Raw genomic sequence first — 16,848 nt, 5'->3', positions numbered from 1 at the left:
AATGTTTGTACAGAGTGCATCCCTTATCCAACCCCCAAGACAATGGAATATTATGCTCCATAAAGGCTAAGTATCGCTCACCAAAGCACTTTCTTCATTTAAAATGAAAGAAGTGGTTTGGTTTGTCACTAGTGAATAGGAGAAGTTACAAGAATAAACATCAAAGAAATACTGCCATAAGTTGTGGCCTGTCCCGAGGTTTGATTATTCTTCTGATGTAAATGTTGGCAATAACTTTGCAGGATTTAATGTATCAAAATGTATCAAAGAAGTTGTTCCTGAGTGGCTTGAGTATGCAAAAAGTGTTATGGGATCTACTACCAAGGAGGTAGCAAGTAGGCTTAAAAGAAAAACACTGAGGAAGAAACACCTGTTATTCATCTGAAATTATATTTTTCTGAATACTAATAAAAACATTGAAAATGATGTAGATGAAAGACTTACTATTGACAATTTAATTGAGGTGGTGGGAGAGGTGATCAAAGGGATAGAGCACCTTTGAGAGTGGAACAAGAATGAAGGAATATTCATTACATCATCAACGGAAGTTGTTTAATGTGCTTGCTTTGATTATGAAATGCTAAGATGTGTATCATAGTAGGCTTACATCTGATAATTCTATGGCTTTAACTTTAAGATTCACAGATCCCCCCCCCCCTTCCCATAACATCACAAGTACATCAGGGATCACAGTCAGCTATGAAACTGATAGTAATCCTAAGTCATCAACTTCACACTTTTAAGATTAACTCAATCCCAGTAAAATTCTAAATTTAGTTACTTTGGGAATGGCACTACAACATCATTTAATACCTTTTAATACATTCTAGATTAATTAAATATTAATTAATAATCCTATATCATTTAGACTAATGTATTTCATTCAATTCTTAATCACTAATCACTTTAACTTATATTTACTATTTGTTTACATTTCTAGTGTCCATGGTGCTTTAGAGACTAGGAGGAGTCTAATTAATGAGTCAGGGATGTACTTATCAGTTATGATTAGGTGTGATCTCTGTTGATTCAGCAAAATGGTTAATCCTGCAAGGCTATGGAATCAAGGGTGCCAGAAAATTAGTAATGCACTTTTTCAACCTACAAAGTTTTAACAATGACTTATATTAATGTCATTGTTAAAACTGGGAACCAAGAACAAATCCTAAGCAGGTTAGAAGAATTTTATAAAGAACTCTATAGTGATCCTTCAATAGATAAATCAAATATAAATAATTCTTCTCCATTGCATATAGAATTCATCCCCCCATTCACTTCAGATGAAATAAAACCAGCATTAAAACAAATGAAAAATGGAAAATGTCCTGTTGAAGACCAAATTCACATAGAATTAATTAAATGAGGAGGAAACAAAACCATGTCACAAACTTACTAAATTCATGCCTAGAAGATGGAAAAGATACCAGAAAACTGGAAAAATGCTACTCAATTACTGTTATTTAAAAAAGGGGACAAAGAAGAAGTAAAGAACTATAGACCATTAGTATTCTCTCCAATCTGTACAAAATTCTCACAAAAGTATAAAAATAATAACAAACAGGTTAACCCCTCTTCTAGACTCAAATCAACCAGTAGAACAAGCAGGATTCTGTAAAGGCTTTAACACAATTGATCATATTCATGCAGTAAAACAAATAATAGAAAAAGCAGAAGAAAACTAATTGCTTCTCTATTTAGCCTTTATTGATTATGATATTTATTATGATTATGAAAAAGCATTTGATTCCATCAAAACTAATGCAATAATCAAAGTACTCCAGAATCAGAGAGTTCCTGGAGAAAATATAGCCCTCCTCCAGGAAATATACCACACTGCAACAGCAACGATCCAACTTCACACAAGTAGTATTAAATATCAATTGAAAAAGGTGTCTGACAAGGAGACTATCACCCGAAATCTTTACAGCAGTCCTTCAAGAAATATTTAATAATATAAACTGGACAAACCTTGGCATAAAAATTAATAACAGAAACTTAACACACCTAAGATATGCAGATGATATCATAATTTTTGCACTCCAGGAGACCTTAATATAATGATGGAAGATCTATAATCATGAAAGCAGAAAAGTCAATTTAAAAAGAAACAGAGAAAAAACTAAAATCATGTTTAATCATTTTGTAACACCAAAAAACATAATAATAGAAAACAATTTGTTGGAAAGAGTCTCTTCATGTACATACTTAGGTCATCTCATTGATCTAAACTGTAGACTCCAAAAAGAAATAAACAGGAGAGTTCAACTTTCCTGGGGTGCATTCAGAAAATTGAAAAGCATTTTTCAAAACAATGATGTCCGACTCTGTTTAAAAAGGAAACATTTAACCAGTATATACTTCCATTCCTCACATGTGGTTGTCAAACTTGGTCACTAACAAAAGCACTGGCAAATAAACTAACAACAACTCAAAGAAAAATGGATAGGTTGATGCTAGGCATCACATCAAAAGATAAGAAGCCAGACTCACATCACTGATATCATTCTTCACCATAAGCAACTAAAATGGAAATGGGCCAGATATCTATCCAAAAGAGATGAGCTATTGACACCATACTAACAAACTTGACTCTAAAAGAAGGGAAACGAGGCCGATGACGTCCTAAAAGAAGGTGGAGTGATGAACTGTCAAATTTTGTTGAGAAAAATTGGTCAACCATTGCCAAGAACAGAGAAAGGTGGAAAGAACTGGAGGAGGCCTTCGTCCAGCAATGGACAGAAAAATGGCTGAAAAGAAGAAAATTAATGTTCTAAAACTTAAATATTAAAATATTCTTACCTCTGCAATAATCGTGTCTTTGATGATACAGGAATTCCTAGCTGCTCTGCATACTTATGAATCATATGATCTGCCTTCAGTTCATCTGTCACTAAAAATAAAAACTAACTATATTGTTATGTTCTGCTATTATTATAAATATAGCAGATAAATATAGTTTTGGACAGAGAAAATAATGTTAATCCTTGTTAGCCATCCATTCTAAGCTCTACCTATATATAAATATAAATACTTTGATAATAATGGCATTACAGAGGTATTTCCCTACTGAGTGTTCCTGGCAAGATCTATGCAAGTATACTTGAGAAACGGTTGAGAAGAATTGTGGAAGAAAAGCTTGGTGAAGAACAAGTTGGATTCAGGCCAAATAAAGGCTGTCAGGATCAGATCTTCACTTTACGACAAATAGTGGAGAAAGCATGGGAATATAACAAAGATCTGTATTTAAGTTTTATCGATCTGGAAAAGGCATACGACAAGGTGCCAAGAGAGAAGCTATTCAATATACTACAGTTATATGGTGTCAATGGGGCATTATATCAAGCAATACTTAGTCTGTATTTGAGTTGTAAGTCAGCAGTTAGAATTGAAGGAAGTACAGGAAAATGGTTTTATGTTAAATCTGGTGTGAGACAAGGATGTACATTATCCCCTCTGTTATTCATTATCTATATGGAATCACATTATGAAGGAAAGTGGTATTAAACATGATATCAGAATTGGAGATGTTAATGTCAGCTCTTTGCTTTATGTGGACGATGTTATACTTCTAAATAAATCCACTACAAGTTTGCAAGATTCCCTGACTAAATTGAATAACTGTTGTAATAGATATGGTATGAAGGTCAGCATTAAAAAGACAAAGACAATGAAAATAGGTAGAGTTGTTGAAAATGTCAACTGTGTTGTGAACGGGGAACCTGTGGAACAAGTAAAACATTTCAGCTACTTAGGCACGATTTTTACTGAAGATGGTAAATTAAATATAGAAATAGACAACAGAATCAGCAAAGCTGGTATGGTGGGAAGTCAATTGAATAAATTCATATGGAATAAGAGAGAAATTAGTCGGAACACTAAATTAGCTGTATACAAGACAGTGTTCAAACCAGTTTTAACTTATGGATCTGAGAGCTGGGTCAGAAGTAAAACACTTGACCAAAGACTAGAGACCGCAGATATGAGAGTCCTGAGAAAGATTAGAGGCGTGAACAGATGGCATCAATGGCAATTTCATATTAATAATAAGGATATATGGAAAGAACTTGACATTGTCAGCATCCAGGAATGCGTTAGCAGAGCTAATCTCAGGTGGTATGGTCACTTAAACAGAATGGGCAAGGAAAGATTAGCAAAACAAGTATTCTCTGCCAGGCTGGCAGGAAAACGACCCAGAGGAAGACCAAGATATAGGTGGATTGATACGGTACAATGTGCCTTAGACGATAGAAATATAAGATCTGATAATGATAATATTGGAGTCTTAACAAGTAACAGGCTGATTTGGAGGAAAATTGTAGATAGAAAGTTAGTAATGATGTAAATTTTTCATGTAGTACTATCATATCCTGTACACCCCTTGAGGGTACATGTCTGGAATTTGATGATGATAATGGCATTCTGCAATATTTTCCTAACTAAATAGTGCAGAAAATCTGTTATAAACAATGAGTCAAAAGGCTATATCAGAAATCATAAAAAGCCACTGTATCAAAAAAAAATGAACACTAGGAGACAGTTAATCCACCATTCAATGATAAACTAACCCTCTCCCCCCCCCCCAAAAAAAAAAACATCAAAGAGAACTCGTATTGAAATATGAATTAAATTTTATCAACTGACTGGTGACACCTTGAGGTCACAGTGTAATTAAGTACAGGCAGTTTCCGACTTTATGAGTTCAGTTTAGGAGGCTTTTTTTTTCCTTTTTGAAGTATTAAGTATCAACAAAATCAAAAATATGAACATTAACTGCAATTAACAAATGCTAAACATTCAGAAATATGGCATTTCAAGAAACAGCCAAAATTGTACAAAATGAAACAGAAGTACTCATTAATACTGCTAACCAATCATGGCTTGAGGATTTTACAATTGACGTCAATGGTCTGTTTCTGCATACAATGGAGAGCTCAGAAATGAAAACCATCTTGAATTGGCAAAATGTGAAGATGAAGAAGATTTAACAGCTGAAGCTCCTGTTCATTCTTTCACTTTCAAGGGGCCTGATGAAGTTTTTCAACACAGAAAAAACTTCTGAGCTACAAAATTCAAATTTTGAGTTGTTTGCAATTTTAAAATGCTTATCATTACTGTGGTAAAATTTAATGGTCAGATTTCATTGTTGAGAATGTAACCACCATTTTTAACATGGGAAATAAATTACTGTTTTAATAGTGCATGCTAGGAACAAATTAACTCAAAGTAGGGAATTACCTGTATATCAGTAAATAATGCTTGACATATTTTTACTTTATATTCTTGTTATCATTCTTATTTTATCCAAATGTGAGCAAACTACTGAGATATTGTTCTCACCTTAGTGTTGTCTAAGATAACTGTTCACCAGCAGTCAACTGCTACACCTAGAGAACTATCACTTCATCAGTGACCAGTAATATGGATTCAGCCAGTCAATACCAACAGCATATCTTCGGCTACATCACCCACCTGTTAACACATGCCATGAAAAGATTTGGAAAAACCTGTGCTGTTGCACTCATCATTTCCAAGGCATTAACATGGTTTGGCATTGAGGTCTTCTCAGCAAAATTCTATGGTCTACCTTTCACCCTTTGTAACAAGACTACCAGTTTTCTCTCAACCCATTCACTGTGTGTGATAGCAGAGGATGTTCTCTCTTCACAATTTCTTATTAATGCAAGTGTTCTGAAGGTTCGTTCTACCCCTCCTCTTCCTCCTATACATAAGCAATGTATAGGAGGAAGAGGACTCTCTCTCACTAACCTCAGACAATGAGATGATGATGATGACAACACTCTCCATTCCTCCTATTCATACCACAAACCTACACTGCTCAATCAAGTTAAGCTTCATGAGCATCTACACAGAGTGCTCAAAACTCTGATCTCCATAGCACCCATCAATGGGAAGAAGACAATCTAATTAAATTCAATACTTCCAAAATACAATTTTGTCTTATTTCTCACAAAAGAGACTTCAGTTCTACCTTTACTTTGATAATGCTCAGCTTAAAGTCAAGACCAGATTTCTAAGATTGACACTTAGTCTTGGCCTTTTCTGATACACACACACACATTACATCTACAGTATCCTTGACTTCCAAAAAGCTTTGATCTTTTTTCCTTTTTTTTTCCTCAAGATGTTGCTTCTCCAGCTATTAGCTTTGTAGAAATATCCAACCACTTCTCCAACAGTAGTTTTAACTACTACGATAGCAACTATCATGAATCAACTGCACAAATTCTTTAAATTGCACCTGTATAGATGGCAGACAAACATTCATTGGAATACTCGCATTTGGGATGGTGTATTAAAAAAAACTTTCTAAAAATTCTTCATGCTGTCCAGAAGAGGAGAGTTTAACTAATTGACATATCCTCTTTCACAAGTTTACTCGAGCTGCTATTTTAGAGATAATCAGTTTCTGCTTGACTGTCCCTTCTGCAAATATTTTATGAGTACTATTCAGCAGAATTGGCATTCATCATGCTTCTCCTATGATAACATAAGCAATAGCTATCCAAGATAATTTTACAGTTGAATTGCTGACATTACACATGCTGCTCCCATTCATTTTTCATTCTATCTACCTTATTCCATGAAAAGCAAGAAAATTCATTGAAAATTCTGGGTGTTTTCCCTCCCCACCCTGATCAACTGCTTTTGCGGCAAATTGTTATTCAAGGAATTGTCATGGAATGAATCGTCTTTCAATTAACTGTTTTCAATGCATTTTCATGAAAAACCAAATCTTATATATATATAAAAAAGATTAAATATAGAAATAAATAAGAGAGAAAGTTTTTTTAACTCTCTTATAAGAAGACAATAATAGTTTTAATAGCTTATATCTCTGCTAAAGTTTAACCTTCATAAGGTTTGCATGAAATTAGAATTATTGTTCATTTTTCCCCCTTGTGATTTCTTCCCATCCCTCCCCAAACCAAAAATAAAAGGTTAGTCTGTTCTAGCAAATAGATGTAATAATCTGTTATCAATTACTAACTTATGTTGCAACAATGCACATCCAGGAAATATTAGTTTGTTATAATTAAACAATTTCTTTGTAAGGTATGACTTGCATAGCTGTCAACAAGTAGTCAGCTAAAGCAGACTGAAATGAAGTAAGGTAATAACAATAAAGCAGATTTATTAATTCAATTATCAAAGCATACATTTCTACATATCAACATGGGCTTGCCCACAAATAAAAAAAAAAATAACAATAACCTAAAATATATATATATATATTTTTTTTAAATATTAAATGCCATGTGCCAAGTTCATGCTGTTCACTGCTATCTGGAAGACTGTGAAGGTTTGGTTTGATTGCTCCCCCCCCCCTTTTTTTTTAAAAAAAAATTTGACTTCCACTTAGGAAAGATTATTGTAAACCTATAGTGCATTCACATTATGTATGGACTACAATTTGCTATTTTATATATATTTTTGCATTTTTATTTATTTATTGCATGGTCCAGAAACACTGCTCTACAGACTAAATATAGAACTTTTCAAGCCACTTCAGGCTTACAGTAAGCAGTGCAAGGGAAGGTCTTACAACAGAAGATGAAATTCATCCACACCTAAAGACAATCACAATCATCTGTATCCACTACAGAATTAGAATCTGCAGCCTAATGGTTGGAGAGCACATATGCTAACCAATTCAGTTGTAGCTTAATTAATAAAAGCTGAGGCCAGTATACCATGTTTGGTAATTTCATGTTCTCTGGCCAGTTTATGAGATGAAAAACTATGCACCTCCATCTGAGACCAACCTACTTATAATTAGTAAAGAAACACTCTTATAAAGGTTCCTCACATCCAAAGGACAAGTATTCTGAATCCTTGTGAATGCATGGAAAGGCATGCTTCAGCCTCAGAATGAGCATAATCTTCTCACAAATGTTCTATTCCATTCAAAGATGAATTAGTTACTGCCACAAGTCACACCATATGCCAGCATATAAATTATAACATACAAATATTAAGTACAATTGATTTCACAATTCTCTGATGGTCTTTTTGATATTCAATATCTTACCATTTGCCTTAAAGGAATGAATTACCACATAGGGTTTTTGTCTTGCAAACATGGATCACATGTATAAGATACTTTATCACATTCATTCTGCTGAAATGCAAACTAACAGTTTGGTTTATTGACTGCTCAAGTAAATGCCATTTGTAATATCTCACTTCACAACTCCACCTCTCGCAAACATGAGAGCATCTTTTAAATGGCACACCAATCAGTTCCTCCACATCTTGTAAAACTGTGATACACTAACACAGTAAGTAAGCATAAACACACAAATTAACTCCAAGTATTTTATCTGTATATAGACATTGCAAGTGCACATGCATTCTAATCTTATACTTGTTAACAATCTACAAGACTGTAATTATAATTACTGTTGCATGAATAAATTTGAACAAATCCACATCAAAGAAACATGAGGCAGAAAGCAAAATTAAGTTAGGTGGCTAGAAGAAAGAAGATACACTACTGTACATGACACCTAAAAAATAACTTGATGCTGTTTGCTTTCCAGCTGATCAGAATGTCATGATGCTTTGATCTGGAAATAAAATCTTTGTCAACATGATTAACATAATGTAGAATCACTGTAGTGCCACAACATCCAAGGGCTAAATGCTTTATTTGGACTAGATCCTGTTCAAGTAATCCTAATATTACATACCTATTTACAAAGTAATTTTTTCTTCATATTTACCTTGTGCTGCTTGATTAATAACATCATCAAGATCCTCTTCCAGATTTTCATAGATATCTAGTTTTGCTTTTTTTTCTGCAAGTTCTTTTTCTAGTTGTAACTGCTGATGCCTTGTCTCTAATTTTACATTTTGAAGTTCCTGACTGAAAATCTATAAAAAGGACATTTTATGAACTGATTAAGGCACTATTCTATTTCACATGAATTAAATAATGAATAAATTCAAGATTAAATGAAACATAACAAATTAAAAAAATAAATGGCAGCCTCTATATTCAGTAATGAAAATGCACTTTGTTGGAAAAACCTAGATTTAATAAATGTTTATGTTTAGGACTCAAACCATTATTAGGGCATTTATAACTGATAAGTTAACTAGTCTCTGTGTAGAGGCTTAAGTGCTGTGAGGACATCATGTTGGAGGCTTAATGGATTTTTTACAACACTCAAAAAGAATTAAAATAGAATTTAATACTTCCTATATTTCGTCCTAGTCACTAGGACATCTACGGGGATTACAAAAACAATTAATGTAACATGCACACATGCGGCCCACAAAAACACAAGTTAAGAAATTAAAAATCTTACTTAAAAAAGTAAGATTTTTAATTTCCTCCTGGCCCCCTGACGTCACGAAAAAACTTGAACATTTCTGCTCCCGTCCCCCCCCCCCCCCCCCGAATATTCGGTTTACCAAAAATCCACAAACCCAATTCAGTGACGAACGCTGTCATTGGCTCCTTACATTCAGAGCTCTCCACCGTTCTTAACCCTGAACTTTGGTCGATTCTCTCTGGCATTTCGGAAACCTCCGCACAGAGAGAATTTCAAAAAATAAAAAATAAACATGTCAAGAAATATAGCAACCTGGTTAAAGATAAACCACAACCACAAATTCAACTGCTCCAGACAGTAGTAAACCTCTCTTCCAAAAGGCTCAAAGACGATGCCGTCAGCGCCCTTTGCCTCAGCCGTAATTTTGCCGTCGCTCCAAAGGAAGTGCCTGTGCTCGATGTTATGGTTAACATCAAACGGGGGATCTGTCGCTTACCGTCAGAGATAGTCAACAACATCAGACTTGATGTAGCCAACATCCTCGCTCATTCTTCGCCTCCAAAAAGCAACTCATCGTATGCCCAACGCATGGCTCTCCTGAAACTACGCAAAGAAAAAAGTATCGTCATCACCAGAGCGGATAAGGGTAATACCACAGTCATTCTTAATACCAGTGAATATAATCGTAAAATGAACATTATCCTCCACGATCACGCTACTTACATCCCGCTAGAACACGACCCCACAAAAACACAAGTTAAGAAATTAAAAATCTTACTTAAAAAAGTAACCTCCTGACCCCTGATGTCACAAAAAAACTTAAACCTTTCCGCTCCCGTCCCCCCCGAATATAAGGTTTACCAAAAATCCACAAACCCAATTCCCCACTCAGACCTATAGTAGATGCCACCAATGCACCTTGCTACAGACTGTCTAAACAGCTGGCCAGCTCTCTGACCCTCCCTAACTGGAAAGTCCACTTCCTATATAAAAAACTCGACCCACTTTAAAGCCCTTACAGAAAATTTAACCTTGAATAAGGCAGACATATTGGTAAGCTTTGATATCTCCTCTTTGTTTACCAATATTCCCTTAACTGACACCTTATCTCTCTTAGAAAACGTTTTTCCCTCTGACATCTCAGATCTCTTTTCCTTTGCTATTAACTCTGGGTATTTCTCTTGGAAGAACAAAATCTACAAGCAGATAGAGGGAACCGCCATGGGTTCCCCCCCCCTCACCCCCCCTGCCAATTTCTATATGGAAGATTTTGAAAAACGAGCCATAGACTCAGCCCCACTCAAACCTTCTATCTGGTTAAGATATGTAGATGATGTGTTCTCTATTTGGCCTCATGGCCCAGACACGTTAGACTCCTTCCTCAGTCATCTTAATAGCCTACATCCAAGAATCCAGTTTACTATGGAAAAGGAAAAGAACAACTGTTTACCCTTTCTAGACACCTTAGTCACACACCTGCCTAATGATACACTTGCCTTCACTGTATACAGAAAACCCACACACACAGGCAGATACATTCACAAACTCTCCCACCACCACCACCCCTCACAACAATATGGCATCATCAAAACTCTTACTAAGAGAGCCCACAATCTTTGTTCCAGTGGAACCGCTCTTACTACTGAGCTTAACCACATACACAACACTTTCCTCTCCAATGGCTATAGCGAACACAGTATCAAAAAATAATCAGTTCCTCCCCCATTCCCCGTCCTTCTTGTCAACAAGATTTTAAAAACGCCATCACCATACCCTACATCTGTGGTACTTCGGAAAAAATAGCCAAGATACTAAAAAAGTACAACCTACACACAGCATATAAGCCCTACCGCAAACTTGCTACCCTTATCCATTCTAGGAAAGATCAGCTCCCTCCTCTCTCGCTGCCTGGAGTTTACAAAGTACCCTGTTCCTGTAAACTGGCGTACTTTGGACAGACAGGCAGATCAGCATCCAATCCACCTGGAGGAACACAAGTCTTGCATCTGTAAACACAACTGTGGCCATTCAGGTTTGGCTGACCATGTTTTGGACACCACCCACAGAGTATCATGGAAGAAAACCACCATGTTCCACCACAGCAAATTCAAGAAAGAGAGACTTTTCTTAGAAGTAGCAGCAGCAGCTCTCAGAAACCAACCAAATCTTAATAAATACGGTTGCATTAAGCTTCCTAAGATTTGGGAAACACTCATCACCAGAGGTCCCACCTTACATTCCAGGCCACCTACTACCGCCCTTAGAGGGCGCTCCACCTAGATGGGACTTTAGTGTCACCCACGTGGTTGGGCTTGGTATTGTGAGATTTGTATGTGCATGTTACATTAATTGTTTTTGTAATCCCCGTAGATGTCCTAGTGACTAGGACGAAATATAGGAAGTATTAAATTCTATTTTAATTCTTTTTGAGTGTTGTAAAAAAAATCCATTAAGCCTCCAACATGATAGCCAGTCTCATATATAGTGGTGGTAGAGTTCTCCTCCCATAAAGTCAGGTTTTTCATCCCACAAGAGAGACAAATGGCAGAAAATACACACAACTGAGAGACATAGCAGACTATACAGATAGGATTAGATTTCCATGAAAGCAGGTTACCAGTCACCTATATACGACAAGTCAGTGAGCCTAACGCATCAAAAAAAATTAAAAATAGAAAGTTGAAAAAAGAGAATGCGATGGAATAACACACATATCAAAGAGAGAAAAAGAAACAGAGAAAAGTTATTGAGTAGAAAATAAATGTGGAAGAGTTTGAAATGAATGGAAGAGGAAATATCTTGAATGACAATATGTGTGTGTGTGTATTGCCAACTATTGGTATCTAAAGTTTGTTCAATAGCAGAAGATAAAGAAGCTTTAAGGGAGTATAAATGTGCTAAACTTTGTTTAGTTTCAAAAATTCTTTCATTCTCTTTTTTTGAAAGGAAATGAATTGCAGAACAAGATCATGGAATTTGCAATACTTCAGAAATACTAACTTTTTATTATTATTATTATTATGTGACACCTCCAGGGAGTCCAAGGACTCATTGTGGGAGGGCACACTACTCTACTTCACTAATAGATCACATCCTCTCCATTACTAATTAATTCCCCAACTACAACACTACTACCATCAACGCCATCTATTGCCCATCATCACCAACAGCAGTAGTTTTTGTCTATAAATTGTGTGTTCTTAAAGGCCAATTTGTCTGTACGTGGGATTAAAACCCGAGTTTCCAGGAGAAAAAAACCCCGCTACCACCATATGAGATCAGCTAACTCACCTTCAACTGAAAAAGCCCATATAAGGATTTCCCCCTCATCATCACAACAAGACAAAGATCGAACCCAGGTCTTTTCCAATCAAAAGGCGCAATGTTCCAATATTCTCCCAACTGCGTTACGGCTGCGATGTTGTTGATGTTAAATCCAATTCTCTGTCAAATTTTCTGTAAATCTGATACTTTTGTAGGCTGCCTCATCATACAGGCTAGAAATATGATGCAACAGATTTACTTGGTTACATGACATGATTAAAAAAATTAATGACTAGAAGTAGAGAGATACCAAAATATAAAATATACTATATACTTATATGTTGCCAAGTATTGGCAACATATAAGTGACATTAACAACTCACAAATGTCTACTTTTCAGAACAGCAACAAACATATATATATAAAAGATGGAGAGAGAGAGAGAGAGAGAAACAAAAAGAGAAAGAGGAAAAAAAAAAGAACACAGCCACAATCTCAGTTACTGGTCCTCAAACAGGTCAGCATGTCAAATGATTCATGAATCTGCTCAATTAATGAATAGCAAATCACCTGTGTGGCAATACATTGATTTCATCATCATATGTTCTTACACAGGTTATAATATAATATAATTATTATAAGTTATGACAAAGGACTAAAGTGTATAAACAGATAAATCTTATGGATACAAGGTTTATCATTTTGAATAATTTCAATTGGTGATACAGACTGCACCGACAAGAAATATGAATGAAGACAAGAGAAAATGAATTTATAAAATTACTCAAGGATAACTGCTTTAAGACATGTGAGAGAAGGGAATTGTAGTACTAGAATGCTGGATTTAGTAATAGTATCTGAGAATCTGTATAAATGACCTGATCATTATGCCTTCAATTGGCAAGAGTGTAGGCAAAGCATTTATCCAAGTGTAGGCAAACAAGGTTTGTGCCTGAAGTATCTTCAGGACTGAGGCAACTCGTGATAAAGGTGGACTAAGCTCTCATCACTCCTTGTCTCAATATCTCCCATAAAGCAAAGCACATCTCCTTGCAGACATGCATAATGCTATGCATTAAGGGAAGGGCTACTACCCAGACTGCTTTCAACCTTTATTGAGGTCTCGTCAGTGGGAGCCAGTCCCAGAAGTGGTGATACTAAGGCAGAAGCAATGGAGAGGTCATATTTACCTATACAAGTTGCCAAAAGGTGTACTACCTTATTATTAAATTACTCTGGATTTAGAGAAAGATGTTGGAAGTTTATTTTCCATTTGGTTAGACTATAATAAATTTAGTTTAATCCTTTATCCAAGTGTAGGCAAACAAAGTTTGTGCCTGAATTATCTTCAGGACTGAGGCAACTCGTGGTAAAGATGGACTAAGCTCTCATCACTCCTTGTCTCAATATCTCCCATAAAGCAAAGCACATCTCCTTGCAGACATGCATAATTCTACAGCTGCAATCTCCCATAATGCAAAGCACAGACCTCAATAAAGGTCGAAACCGGTCTGGGTGGTGGCCCTTCTCTTAATGCATAGCATTATGTTGTCCGTTTTGTCCATATCTTGATCAGATATGGACAAATAAATTGATCAATATATACGAGGGTGGTCTGAAAGGTTCTCGGCCTAACAATAAAAAACCGAATTTATAATTTCAAAATTATTTTTATTTTTAAACATAATCTCCCTTGAAACTAATACATTTATTCCAGCGATGCTCCAGTGGCATTATCCTGTCCCTGCAGTGATTCTCAGTAAGATCTGCAAAATACCCCTTCTACAGCTGCAATCACCTCTTGATTCGAAGAAAAACGCTGACCAGTGAGGAAGAGTTTTAGTTTTGGGAAGAGATAGAAGTCAGAGGGAACCAAATCTGGGGAATAGGGTGGATGTTCCAACAATTCATAGTGCAGATCCCTTAATTTTTCCATTGCCAAAACACCTTTGTGGGCAGGTGCATTGTCCTGATGAAAGATGCTTTTTTTTATCTTCTGCAAACTGGGTCTTTTCTCACGAATTTTTCATTTAGTCTGTATAAAAGATCGAAATAATAATACCCGGTTATTGTTTTACCCTTTTCAAGATAATTAATAAAAAAAATGCCTTTAGTATCCCAAAACACTGATGCCATGACCTTTCCTGCTGATAGAACCGACTTTGTCTTCTTTAATGCTGAACAACCGCCTTCTATCCACTGTTCTGACTGCTGTTTGGATTCTGGTGTGTAATGGTGAATCCAAGTCTCATCCATAGTAATAAATCGATGCACAAAATCAGTTTTATTCTTTTTAAAACGCTCCAAGCACTATTCAGAGATTTTCATGCAAGTGTGTTTTTGATCTGCTGTGAACAAGCACGGCACCCATTTTGTGCAAAGCTTTTTCATATGCAATTCTTCATGCAAAATATATCCTACACATTCTTTTGAAATGTCTATAGTCTCAGCAATTTCAGGCACTTTGACTCGTCGGTCATAGAATACCACATCGTGCACTTGATCAATGATTTCTGGTGTTGTTACACTTTTTTGGATGTCCTTCAACGTGGATCATCTTTAAGGCTGGTACAACCACGTTTAAACTCAGCAGCCCATTTCTTAATTGTCAAAAATGAAGGAGAAGAGTGCCCATAAACTTATGAACTTCGAATGAATTTCTTTTGGTGTTAAACCTTCTTTTGCAAAGAATTTTATAACTATATGATACTCAATTTTATCCATTTCAAGGGATACAGACAACAACACTTTTGCTTCAGACAGCTGTACCAACCTTAGAAAAAAAAATCTTGCTGATAGTTTTGCTATCTATGGTCAAGGCCGAGAACTTTTCAGACCACCCGCGTATATTGATCAGATTATTTTAATAATCCAATCAATATATATATATTGAATAGAGCTAAGAAATAAGTTGCATCCCTATCTGACACTCTGATTTATTTCAATCTCTTCTGTTAATTTATTAACTAACTAACTGTATTTTTTGTATCTTTATATAAACTTTGTATAGCTTGTACCAAATGTAATGGATATCCTTGTTTATTTTATTATATTCCATAGTTTTTCTCTGTGTATTTTATCAAAAGGCCACACCAGTCTTTGAAATATTTCAAAGTCTTTTATTCAGGATTTTACTGTAAATTTTGTAACCAATATGTACTTAAATTTCACTTCCGTTGTAAACATGTACATCTCTCTCACATGTGGAGCTAGTTTCTGATTAGTAATGATATGATCAATTATAGATCTTGTTTCTCTGACATTCTAAGTACATTTATTTATATTCTTTTTTGAAAAAAAAAAAAAGCATTGGTTATTTTAAAATTATTGAAAGTAAAGAAGTCTAATAGTTTTTTCTCGTAGACAGGCTTATACGTTGGTTATGCATTACTAAATCACTTAAGGAATTGAACAACATAGATACGAATATAAATTAGCTGCAGGGATAATAAGGTAATCCCGAACTGTGTAAAATTCAAGCACCATTTTGTTTCACAAAAAACTCTCCATATATATAACTGCACTAGCTACGCATTACTTTGCGAACAAATCACCGCCACGCGATTTCTCTTAGCGGACTTTAATGAAGCTATTCGTGCCTTCGAAGATGAGCTTTCATGCACCTTAAATCACGAACTTTGGTCTATTTTACATGATGTCTTGTGTACTGCTGCAGATAAAGAATTTGAAAAAATACAAGGCCGACAGATGAAAAAATTCGAAAAATTAAAAAAGAACTCTACCGTCAATCCAAAACTTGATACCAGCACTGTAATCAACCTTTCTTCAGTCACCCTGAAGCACTCAACGCGCTTTTACGTGGCCACAACTTCGTCATTGCTCCCAGAAAAATAGCTAGTGAGGATATTATGATCCAGATCAAATGGGGAATCCGCCACCTTCCACATCATATCGCCAACAGTGTAAGACTGGATGTAGCTTGTGTCCTCTCCAAAGCAAGACCACCAAACACCAACATATTCAACAAGGAATATAAAGCTCTACAGGAAATGAGGAATAATAAAGAATTAGTTATCACCAAAGCTGATAAGGGAAATGCAACTGTGGTACTTAACCAAAAGGACTACACAGGTAAGCTTAATGCTCTTCTATTAGATCGGGCTACTTACCTCCCTATGAAATACAATCCCACCAACTCACAAATTAGAAAACTTCACAGGCTCCTTAAGAATGTCACTTCTTGGCCTCTAGAAGTTACCAACAGATTAAAGCCATTTAACTCTATACCCCCCTCCCCCGTATTTATGGACTCCCAAAAATACAT

General features: G+C 35.7%; 1 protein-coding gene across 1 annotated transcript in view; it reads right to left on the bottom strand.

Moving 5' to 3' along the window:
- The window catches only part of LOC150104804 (progesterone-induced-blocking factor 1-like), a 363,656-nt gene that overhangs the window by 97,766 nt on the left and 249,042 nt on the right, over positions 1-16,848 (bottom strand). Inside the window, exons 8-9 of the mRNA XM_090395645.1 lie at positions 8,745-8,895; positions 2,800-2,890 (exon numbers count right to left, since the gene is read on the bottom strand). Coding sequence (XP_090251771.1) covers positions 2,800-2,890; positions 8,745-8,895 — 242 coding nt within the window. The remainder of the gene's footprint in view (positions 1-2,799; positions 2,891-8,744; positions 8,896-16,848) is intronic.

The sequence above is a fragment of the Typopeltis vanoorti genome, chromosome 7, assembly GCF_054136105.1.
Source record: "Typopeltis vanoorti isolate ZY-2024b chromosome 7, IOZ_Tvanoo_1.0, whole genome shotgun sequence".
Taxonomy (NCBI): domain Eukaryota; kingdom Metazoa; phylum Arthropoda; class Arachnida; order Uropygi; family Thelyphonidae; genus Typopeltis; species Typopeltis vanoorti.
The sequence above is the reverse complement of the archived record's forward strand: the minus strand, read 5'-3'. Positions and strand labels throughout refer to the sequence as shown.